The sequence below is a fragment of the Sarcophilus harrisii genome, chromosome 4, assembly GCF_902635505.1.
Source record: "Sarcophilus harrisii chromosome 4, mSarHar1.11, whole genome shotgun sequence".
In the NCBI taxonomy this organism is placed as follows: domain Eukaryota; kingdom Metazoa; phylum Chordata; class Mammalia; order Dasyuromorphia; family Dasyuridae; genus Sarcophilus; species Sarcophilus harrisii.
The window spans coordinates 72,788,121-72,800,577 of NC_045429.1; the positions used below are offsets into that span (position 1 = coordinate 72,788,121).

At 34.4% G+C, this 12,457-nt stretch overlaps 1 protein-coding gene across 4 annotated transcripts in view; it reads left to right on the forward strand.

Annotated features, from left to right (window-relative positions):
• RGL1 (ral guanine nucleotide dissociation stimulator like 1) overlaps window positions 1-12,457 on the forward strand; it is a 306,958-nt gene that overhangs the window by 220,606 nt on the left and 73,895 nt on the right. For all 4 annotated transcript variants that reach the window (XM_031937021.1, XM_023501823.2, XM_031937022.1 and 1 more), the window contains one exon: window positions 2,923-3,000. In XM_031937021.1, the coding sequence (XP_031792881.1) occupies window positions 2,923-3,000 (78 nt within the window). The remainder of the gene's footprint in view (window positions 1-2,922; window positions 3,001-12,457) is intronic.

The window sequence follows — 12,457 nt, forward strand, 5'->3', positions numbered from 1 at the left end:
AAAAATAATTTGAGGGTGTTAAGAGCTGGGGGAATCAGTCAAGTCTTCATATGAATAATAAGTAACAGAATAGGGATTTGAACACACATTTTTCTGACTACTGCTTTATCCTATAAAACAAGTAGCTCCCTAACATGATGTTTGAGCAAGGAATAGCACAAAACCTAAAATATATAAAGCCCATCTTTGTTATTTGAAGAAAAAGCAAATATTTTAATTGATATAATTCATGAGTTATAGTAATTAGATAAAAAATTTCCTTTGCATCAGATTGACAAGATCAAAATTTACTACAGCCATTGCATTTTTTCATCCATAAAGCCTATTTGGAGACAACTTAAGGATATTCTTCACAAGGATGGTGGTCAAAGATAGATTCTCAAAAGGTAGCTGTATATACCTACTTGGTGAAATCATTTTCTATTCCCCATTTTGCCCACACAGGGGGAGAATAAACCTTTCTCTAATGAGTTCTTTTGTCCCATGAGATACACCTGGAAGTTCTGGAAGTCCCCCAAGTAACAGCTGCAGAAAGAAACAAAGAGGAACAGCAGAGGGTGTGGAGCCATGGAAAATGTCTCTGGGAGGCCAAGAAAGCCAGAAGGCTGATGATCCAAAGAAAGAAGCAGGTGGATTAAGGGAGTCTAAGGGCTAGAAATGAGCCTGTACTGGGGCACAGCAATCTGAGGTGGAACCAGATGAACTGGCATCAAATCAAGCCATAAGGGAGACTTTTACTTAATAAAAGATTTTTATATCCTAGCAACAAGAGACCATAAGGTTACTGGAGTCTTAACATTATTAAATGAAAGAATGAAGAATGCTTATTATTTAGAGATAATTAGAAATCTCTGAGGATAGAAGCTTTATTATCAAGGTTTTGGGACAGATTATGATGATGTTTAACCTCAAAAAACTTATAAATTCTTAAGAGACAGAATGAGAATCTAAATATCATAGCTACATGAAGGATTAGAAATTAAAGAATTCTTAAGAACTTAGAATTTATCTGTCTTTTATGAATAAAATAGTTACATACTTATAAGTATAATCTTACATTTAATATAAAAGGAACATTGGTTATCTAAGAGTATATTTTAGGTAATATTTAATATATTCATATTGGAATTTCTAATTTTTGATCAGAGAATTCATGGTCAAATGGGAGCAGAGAAATTAAGTTATTATTGAATGAATTTGGCCCAGATTTATCCAGCTTGATTTCAAAACAATATCTACCTTGGAAATGGATGATCCAGATTACTAGTTTTGTGGCATAATTCACAGAAATTTTGCTCACAAACTCTTTAGTACAGTACATTTGCATTCTGGGGGTTTTGATGAATTTATGGTTGTGTCATTTTCATTATTTTCTCCATGAAAATTGCCTATATTATGAAGACAGTGAAAAGTTGCATCACCTGTTCGTTAGTTGCTTATATTCACATAGTTACTAGCTATATGATCTTTGGCAAGTCATCTAACCTCTGTCTGCTTCAGTTTCCTCAACTGTAAAATGAGGATAGTATTAGTACCTACCTTACAGGCTTGTGAGGATCAAATGAAATAATGCTGATAAAGGTACAGTACCTGACACATAGTAAACATTTACTAAATGGTTGTTCCTTTCTCCCTTGTACTCCAAAGTAACCAAAGTAAGCAGTTTAATGTGAACAGTATTACTTTATGTGGGATTCATAGAAGATGGCAGAATATTGGCTTAGGAAAACCATTGCTGTTTTCTTTTGAATACTTTGAGAATAGCATTATGGTACTTTCACTTCCAGTGCTTCACAGAATAGATGTCAAATACAATGAAACCCTGAACCAGTTACAAATGTAATTGAGGGACATTTTATAAAATAAATAAAAATCTACTAGCATATAAATTACATTAATATGTGATTTTTCTGAGTCAATATGTGTTAACAGGGGTCCTTATATAAATTTTGGTGGTCCCCAAACTATTTGAGTTTGATACCACTGCCCTACAGTAAGCCTCAAAATGCTTAATGAGAAATCTTATGTCTTAGAATCATCACGTGCTTCAAAAGAATAGATTTCTTCTAAGGTACCTTCATTTGCTAAGGGAAATAAAGTTCTTAAAAAAAGATTTTAATTGATTTTTTACATCACTTACACTTTCCTCTGTCTCCTTCCCCCTTCATCTTTCCAATAAACCCTACATTATAACAAAGTATTTTTTAAAGGAAAAAGAGAAAAATCATTAAAACTAATCAGTACTTTGGAAAAAAACTGACACTGTTTGCATTGACATTGTCTTCGTCATTATTCACAGATACATACTCATCATACTCCTGAGTACTGATTTTTACAAAGAGACAAGGATTTCTTAGATATCTCCTTTGGGGTCAAGTTTGTTCTTTGTAACTTCCCAATGTTCAGATATTCAGTTTTGTTAATTTTTTTTACAGTGTTTAGCTATTGTGTATAATGTTTTTCCAGATTCTGCTTATTATACTTTGTATCTAGTTATATGCCTTTCAAGACTTCTCTGCATTTACCATGCTCATCGTTTCTTATAGCACAGTTAACATTTTATTATATTCATGTACTCCCAAAATGCAGTGTTTAAAAAATAAACAAAACAGTCGAAGATATAATTATGTTCATAATGCCATTAAAGTAAACAGTGAAATTGAGATAATTGCATATTCTGTTATATAATTTGTATATTTATCTTGAAATAGTTTTAAGTATAATGAGGTTATCATGACAACCAACTATTATTAAGTTATTTCCCAATCTTTTTTTTTTTTTTAGATTTTTAAAGATCCTCAGGTCTATGGAAAAAGCCATAGTTCAATATCCTTTAGCAATTTTTTCCTAGCATAGCTTGTTACAAAATTTGAATTGCATTCTTTTCAGGTGCCAGTTAAATGTGTTCATTTTCTCATACAGGTATGGCAACCTGAAGAGCCCAAACTGTGAAGAAGATAGAAGCCAAAATTCATCAGAATGCAGGACAGTGCTCAGGAAGTAAGTATGGCACATTTAAGACTGATATAGTGAACTTTTAGCCAGTGAAATGTCACCAGCACACTTGTGTTTTGTTTTGTTTTTTCTCTTTGAAACTTTGGTGGGATTTTATTTTTGGCTATACCTAATTATGTAAACTAGAATGAATGTAGTAACTAGGCTTGTGTTCATTTTGAGGATAAAAGTGGAAAGTCAAGGATTAGACATTAGCAAAGGCTCACTTCTTCTATCTATGATCTGGAACCAGGATGAGGAATAAGGTAGCTTTTAAATGAATCAATCTTTCCAGTGAAACTTTATTATTTCATTTGAGTTGCTGAAAATGTACAGATCATTGAGTTTAGTTTGATGCATTTCTAAAGCCACAAATCAGTTTTGGATTGTGTGCAGTTGGGATTAGCCGTGCTGCTACCTGCTTCCATTAACATGGATTATTGAGGGATTACTGTGTATTATTAAGGAAAATCTTGGACAGCTGCCATACAATTTTCTTATTTGTAAAAATATCTTCCCTTCATTTTTCCTCATGCTATAATGGAGAAGCCTGATGTCTGAGGATAATTTCAAGTTTCTGGGATGACATATTACTGGTACACTGACGTGTTTATAAATATAAACCATTTATATCACAAATCACTTCTCTCAGCCCTCACCTTTCCAAGAAAAGAAAATTTGTACATTTTATAATACTATTCCATAAGTTACTAGAATACACTGTTCATGAAATCAGGAGCTATGTCATATAGAGGATTTGTAACTCCTTTAGGGTCTAGCCCAGAGTTCAGCACAAAATAGATGCTTTGTAAATTTTTGACAAATGAATGACAGCAATAGTTAAGATTAATCTCACAAGCCCTTGGGATTGAAAATGATGAAAGCTTGCTCCTTAATTTAGAATTCTTCTGTTCCTTAACACCAGAATTAGTGAGAAATACTGCTTTACTGAGCTTATCTCTAAGAATTCTTGCAATTTAAGACACTTTTTCTTCTCTGCAGAATCACTAGGAACATTAAAGTATTGGCTAAGCAAGAGTAGATGAGTCCTTTAAAATGGTCCCAGCCATAAAAATCCATATGTCTAGATAGCTTGAGTTTATACATTATCCAGAGTGACCATTTATTCAAATAGTAAGGGACCAGGATAGCAGTATTGTGAGAAATACCCAGAGCTTTTCAGTCTTCTGTTTATTTTAACTACAAATAGGCTTCTGGCAGAAACATTTAAGAAAATTGACTATGTCGTGTGTCCAGAGTCACGTTCATTATTTTTAATGTCCCATCATAAAACTTGATTCAAGTTCATTGTATCCCAAGAAAATTGACTGTTAGAGCTCCAAAGTAAACTGCCAGGTTATAAAGTACCTTATATTTTAGAGCACGTTGAGACATTAACTAATAGCCCTACAATAGCACCCTTAGGAGGTATACGTTATTCAAGGGTTTTGTTCCTTTCCCAGAGCCTCATAATGAGTCACTGGTAACAAGTTGGTGATGTTTTGATATAGTTTGAGTTTGCTTTTCTAACAATTTCTGATGGAATTACATTGCTTACAGATAATTCCTTTATAGTCTAAAACAAGTTAAGTCTTCTTCTAACCTGATCCTTTTGTTCTGCTATTCTACTCCTTTATCTGGCCTCATTTTCCTTATTTTATTACTCCATCTTGCCTTGCCCTCATGTGATGCTTTTCTCCGATTCCTTTTGTTGTCAGTAGAGTTCACCAGTTATTTATCCCCTCTAACTGGAAATGTAGGAAAGCACATGCACCCACTGGTATCTAAGGTGTTTTGAGATTTTGTGTCCTTGGCCTCTGTTGTCTGATATTAACAGCAATAGAAGACCTTTCATTAGGGGTGACAGCACTATAAGTCACATATACACACAATATTTATCTTTTTATAATGACAATATATACTATTTTTTAAAAAGTAGAGTGCTTTTATTCAGAAATGGCTATTGTTTCTATTGTGAACCCAACAGTTAGAACAGTTAATTAAGATTACAAATTTGGCAGTTGTTGAAGATATTCAGAAGGCTACTAGCACAGCATCAGACTGGGAGCAGAGAGAACTGGATTCTTGTTTCAGTTCTGCCACACACAAGTTATGAGACATCAAGTAGATCATTTAACTTCTCTGTGCCTCAGTTGCTTCATTTGTAACAGCAATATGTTGAAATCTATAGTTTCTGAAGTCCCTGGTTGCCAGATTCTAACTATATCCTTAACATGTGGCTAGGGAGTAATCTTCCTTTTCTTCAATGCATCATACAGTTCAGAAAGTGGCATTCAGAAGTAAAAAAAAAAAAGCCAATGAAGATAAGGCATGTGTTGAAATTAAATATTTTTCTAAGTTAGTTTCATTTTACTTCTTATATTACTCTATTTGTATCTCTGCTGCAGTGATGTCATTGATCTTCTTGGAAAATGAAAGATAGATACAACAATACTCTTTTCTTTCCCAAATTATCTTGAAACTATTTATCTGTTTCAATATTATATGACCCTTTTCACATTAGAACATAAACTCCTTGAGGGAAGGGGGTGTTTTTCTGGGTTTTTTTCTTTATATTCCTTCATGTAGCACAATCCTTTGGGTATTCTGGGTATTTAATAAATGTTTTTGAATTTGACTGAATTTGAACACAGGAAGAAAGTAGACAGGTTGTTTGCTTTGCCTATCAATAGCTAGTGACACTATAGTTGGCTGTTGTCATAAACACAGAGCAAACAATATTTTCATCCCCTGGTAAGCAAGGACAACATTCCCATCATTTTCCTTTAGATATAAATCCATATTCTTGTGATTTCAGCTGGGGACCAGACAGCAGTATTCAATGAAATCTTAAGAAGTAAAACATCCTGTTTGAGGTTAGATGTGTCCAGACCAGAAAAACAAACATTGAATTGAGCTTAATAACTATAAGCAGAAAAATGTCTAACTTTGGGATGTTTTTCTAGCATCACATTTAAAGCATAGGGCAAGCGTTGTTTCTATAAAAAATTTGTATATAAAAATATACAAAGTGTTCTACCTATAGTATCTTATTAATCTTCACAACAAACCTTTGAAGTATCTAGTACAACCATCACCATCTGTTTCTTACGGATGAAGAAGATAACTATAAGGAATATAAAGTGAATTTGCTAAGGTTTAGAACTAATTAGGAGGAGAGCCAGGACTTGAAAATAGGTCTCGTGACTCCGTTCTTCTATTTTGCTGAGTTGCTACTCAGTTAGGAAGTTAATGCTTCTCTCTTCTTTTTCTGAACATGGACCCCCTCTGTAAGAGGATACCAAGTAGGAAGTTAAAAGAAGAAATAGTTGCAGTACTTTAGAAAGTCTCCCCTACACAGAAGCAGCATTCAAGATTAAAGATTGGTTTCTTATGTCTTGAATGAAAATGGACCAAAACGTTTTAAACATTTAAAGATTTATCAAAGAGTCTTGCAAAAAAAATTGGAATTCTAGTTCATTTGTTCTCCTTTTGGGGATGTGTGCTGTATCAGAAAGCTTTATGATGATCTGATGTGAGCAAGAATCCTCAAATGCCAAAAAAATCAATTTCTGTGCCTTTAGAATATTAGGTCTGTGTCAGACAGTGGAGTTTGGGAAGTTAAAAGGAGGAAGGAGCTGGAGTAAAAGTGGGACTGATCCAAAGAGCAAGGATACGTTTACCCCAAAGATTTTGCTCTTGGAGTCTTGTGCAATCAGGAGATTGAATATCTATTGGGTTGAAGCCCCTCATATATGAACATATATTTTTTCATATATATGGAATTGGAGATAATCAGTAGAAGTAAAGCACTAGCTTTAAGAGAGAGCAAAAAGATTTTTAATAGAACGAAGGCTTTTAGCTGGGACTTGAAGGAAGCCAAGGAATCTAGGATGTGGAAATGAGGAAGGAAAGTGATAAATGTATGGGGTGTAACCAGTGAAAATGCCAGATTTGGGAAATGGAGTGTCTTGTGCAAGGAACAACAAGGAGGCCAGTGTCATTGAATCGTAGAGTACATAGAATGGAGGAAGGAAGAAGTTTGGAAAGGTCAGAAGAGGCCAGTTTTTGAAGGTCTTGGAATGCCTGGCATAAATTATTATGTTTGATCCTAGAGGCAATAAGGAGCCTCTGGAGTTTGATTTAATGGGTAGATCTGTGCTTTAAGAAGATAACTTTGATGGCTAAGTGAAGGATGGATGGGAGTGAGGGCAACTTCAAGTAGGGAGACCCACCAGCAGGCTCTTGTGATAATCCAGGCAAGAACAGATGAGAGAACTGTACCAGGATGGTAGCAGTTTCAGAGGAGAGAAGGGACCATATACTAGAAATGTTATAAAGTTAAAGTTGACAGATTTGCTAGGGGGGAGAGTGAAGAATGGAAGATGACATTTAGGATGCAAACCTGGATGACTGAGAAGATGCTGGTACCCTTGACAAATAAAACAGAGGAAAGTGGGTTTTGGGAAAAATAACATTTTGTATATTTTGAGTTAAAATGTCTCTCATATTTCTAAATTAATATGTCCAAAAGGTGGTTGCAAGACAGTTGATCATCACATAGTCTTGTTTTTGCTGTGTACAATGTCCTCATTTCACTTAGCATCGGTTCATGTAAATCTCTCCAGACCTTTCTGAAATTATCTTGCTTATCCTTTCTTATAAAACAATATAGAACAATGTTCTAGTTCCCAACCCCCTTCAGCATTTATTATTATCCTTTCCTAGCAGCCCTTTTTGTAGTAGTAAGGAACTGGAAAGTGAGTTGGGAAATAGCTGAATAGCCCATCAGTTGGGGAATAGCTGAAAAAGTTATGGTATATGAATGTTATGGAATATTATTTTTCTATATGAAACAGTCAGCAAGATGATTTCAAAAAGGCTTAGAGAAACTTATATGAAAGGATGCTAAGTGAAGTCAGTAGAACCAAGAGAACATTGTACATAGCAACAACAAGATTATGTAATGATCAACTGTGATAGACTTAGTTATTTTCAACAATGAGGTGATTCAGGTCAATTCCAATAGACTTGTGATGAGGGAGCCCTCTGCATCCAGAAAGACAATTATGGGAACTGAATGTAGATCACATCATAGTATTTTCATCTTTTTTCTTGTTGTTTGCTTGCTTGTTTGTTTTTTTTCCTCATTTTTTCTCTTTTTGATCTGATTTTTTTTTGTGTAGCATGATAAATATGGATATATATATTTAGAATAATTACACATGCTTAACCTATATTGGATTACTTGCTGTCCAGGAGAAGGGGGGAGAAAAATATGGAACACAAGGTTTTGCAAGGATGAATGTGGAAAACTATTTTGCATGTGTTTTAAAGAATAAAAATAAACTAATATTTTTAAAAAGACAAAAAGGGAACCTACAAACATTTTTGCACATCTGGGTCCCTTTCCCTTTTTTTTTATTATCTCTTTGGGATACAGACCCAGTAGAGACACTGCTGGATCAAAGAGTATGAACAGTTTGATAGCAATTTGGGCAAATTTCCAAATTGTTCTGTAGAATGATTGGATCAGCTCACAATTTCACCAACAATTGTTTACAATATTCTTTACAAGTAATTAATATCTTTTTCTTGTTGTTGTTCCAACTCTTCTCAGTTCTCTAGTTCCTGGCTGAATATTCTAGGTAGTCACTTTGTGATTTCTTTTTAAATTTGGAGGTGAGCTTTCATTGGTTGTCCACACATCCATTATGTTTCCATCAACTATCACCTATTGTGTTTGGGGGTGTAACACAACCAGTGACAAAAGAACTTTGGAATCTAGACAGATTTTTTTTTGCCTATTTCTCCCTAGAATATTGCTTCTCTATTATAGGCATATTACTTTTCCAAAAATTACAGCAACTTGTTCTCTTCTCATAGGCATCTTAAGTAGCTGAAATGCCACAAACCATTATTAATTAGTTCATTTCATGTTCACTTTACACATTTCTCAAAGCAGATTGCTAAATTCTGATAATTCTAAAATGAAGTAGCTGCAGTTTGTATAGAACCCTTCTATTCTGTTACATGAAATATTTTATCACACAAAATAAGATGTTAGTTTTTCTCCTTGGTTTTATATCTTTTGCTTTTTTAGTCTTTGGCTTATGATGCCAGCCAAGTATCAAGAGAAATCTTCCCTCATACTAACAACCTACTAAATTCAGGAATAAATAAATGTGGGCATTAGTTGATTAGGAAGTTTTTGATGATTACATCACTGTACCCTAAATTACATTGCTTTGGATTTTGTTCAATTTAGCTTAAAGGGATTCAGGAAATTATGCTTTCATTTATTTTTTTCTCTTTATAGACTATTTTAATGTTGAACCAACTTCAGTTTATTTTTTATTGAATTTTCTTTGGAGAGCTATTTGGTTTTCTTCTTCAGTCTTCTGGATAGCAATGCTTGAAACTGTTGTTCTACCCATTTTTTCTCTTCCCTTCCCCACACATTCAAGTAATGCAAATTTCATTCTTTTAATCTTTCCTAAGGAATTCTAACACCAGATTTCCAGCACTGATGCGGGGTCATAGAAATAGTAGTAACCCAAAACATTGGAAAGAGTTTAAAGGAATGTCAGATGAGTTAAAGTTGGCTGTGATTCTATAAGGCTTGGGAAACTTGCAATGGAAAGTATTTAAAAACCCTCCTGGAAAGGTTGCAATCAACTTAGATTCCAGTAAATTCACCTCCATTAAAAGGGCAGCTGCAAAGAATCTGTCCAAGTGTGCCAGGCATGTGAGAATTAAGAGCAAACTAAAGGCAGAGGATTTTCACTCATTTTCGGATGAGCAGAGGGAGAAGCATAGGAACAAATTTTTTGTTTTAAAATAGAAACAAGCAAAAATTTTGAAATAAAGGAATAGAAAATAGTGGAGAAAATCTAAGTTCATGCTAGTTTTTAAATATGCTTATTGGATTCAGAAAGATCCTGAAATGATCATTCTTAGTAGCGAGAGCCAAAAGAAGCAAAGCTCCCAGAGAAAATGTCCCTTTTTCCCACAGTAAGAGAGAAATTTATAATAAAATGATTAGATGATCTTCAAGAAGGAAAAACAAAAATATAAAAAAGAAAGAAAAACATTTCTAATCACCTTTTTCAGTCATCTGGGAAATTGGTTAAAATAGAAGAGGCCTCCCTACAAAAACTCTTTGACATACAAGAGATATGGCTTTGTAGATAATTCCAAAAAGTCTTTCAGAGCTTCCTCACACTCAGCAGTCTTTTGCATATACACTGAGGAGGAGCCAGTTATGATTCCTCAGATAGTGCAGTCAGAAAATCTCTGGAGTTGAGTTGGAAGGCAGCTTAGTGATCCTGTGGCCCACACCCCTCATTTTCCCCAAGTTCACATAATAATCATTGACCTATCAAGGAATAGAACTCAGATCTCTCAATCTGCTATTCTTTTCATTCTATTTCACTTACCAAAAACATCATAACAGTGTGTTGTGGGTAATACTTTGGATATTTTTTAGGCTCTTTATTGATTGCCATTTGGAGTTCTTTTTAGCCAGACTTAATTTATTGCAAACCTGTGTTAAATCATTTGGCTGTTCCTCTTCTAGTTAATGAATGCCATGAACAAAGTTCCCAAACAGCTGGTATAAATGTGGAAGTTAAATTCATTTCCTGAGGAAGGAGATGGGTTAAAGGATATGAGGAAAGAAACAGGAAGACTAAATTGAGTTTGACCAAATGGTTTGGCCAATCAAACTTGATGCCCATTTCCGTCCCTTGTGCCTATGTAACATCTGTTATTACTAATGAAATCTCCATTTTAAGAGTGAAAAGTTAGGCCAAAATCTTACAGATCCCTCTTTTTGATAATGGCACTTCAGACACAGACTGTGCAGGATGGAAAAATGATGGATTGTAGAAAAGCAAACAGTGTGAGAAATAATCCCTCCTCCTTGAATAGACCAAGAATATAATTTTATATTTATCTTGAATGTTCAACATAGGAGCACCCAATACACATCCTCTCCTTCCATGCTTGCATACTAATTCTGAGGTAATTATATTGTACTAGAAAGAGTGCTAGATTTGAAATTAGAAGAACAAGGTTTGAAGCCTTGGCTATGGTAAGCAAAGCAAGGATACAAGCATTTATTAAGTGCTTCCTACATTCCACATGCTATGCTTAGCATTTACAAAGACAAGCAAAAAAGAAGGACAATCCCTGTTTTCATGGCGCTTATATTCTGTTGGGAAAGGAACACACAAAAGGGAGCTGAAGTGGGAGAAGGAAAGGAAGAAGGTATCCATGATGGAGATATAATATGAAAGTCAGAAAAATCCATGGTACACCTAGAAGGGAAAGGAAGCCTGGCCTGGGCTTCTTTCCAAAATGGAAGCCCCAAGAGAAACTTGCCAATGGAGTAAGGGCGATTGTTCCAGTGTGAGGTCTCAGATCCTAAAGAAGGCTCCCAGCTTATCAGTTGGGTGACTGTGGGCAAGCCTTAGTTTTAATTTTTAGTTTCTCATTTGTAAAGTGAGCATTATAACATCATAATACTTACCTTAGAAGGTTGTGTTGTTAGAAAAAAAAGTTTCAATTTAATTTAATTCAACTTAATAAATTCTTATGTGCTTAATTCTACAAGATATTATGCTAGGTACTCAGAATACAAAATGAAAATCACCATGGTACTACAGTATTTCAAATGCAACAATATTTGTAAAGCACTTAGCACAGTCTGTGGCACATAGTTGTAGGCATTTAATAAATGAACACTTCTCCTCAAAAAGTTTGCATTTTAGGAGAGATAAGACAGATAATAACTATGCTATATTATAGAAATATACATAGAAAAATTACACATGTTTAACATATATTGAATTACTTGCCATCTAGGGGTGGAAGTGGAGAAAGGGAGGGAGAGGAAAATTTGGAACACAGGGTTTTGCAGGGATGAATGTTGAAAAGTATCTATGTATATGTTTTGAAAATAAAACGCTTTAATAAAAAAAGATAACTATATTAGGAAATGATTAAGCATAGGAGAAGTCAGAATGGGCTTAGAGAGAATATTGGAAAATGGAATGACTTCTTTGAAAATGGGGCAATAAGGATAGTATCATGAAAGAAATGACACCTGAACTGAGCTTTGAAGGCCAGTAAGTACATTTTGGTATTAGAGGGTCCATTCTAACCATGGGAATGCATTCTAGCTTATGGTATATACAAAATTATGGAAAGAGAGTAGAGTAATAAAATCATGTGACAGTTGGATAGTTTAGTTTTCTGTAAGTGTGAGGTATGACCATATAAAGTTAATTTGTAAATATTGCCTGGAAATAAATTATAACATCTTCTAAATAATAATACTAAGGGCAACTAAGTGGTACAATAAAGCGCTGGATCTAGAATCAGGAAGACCTGAGTTCAAAAGCAACCTCAGATACTTACCAACTATGTGACCCTGGGCAAGTCATTTATCTAAGTTTCC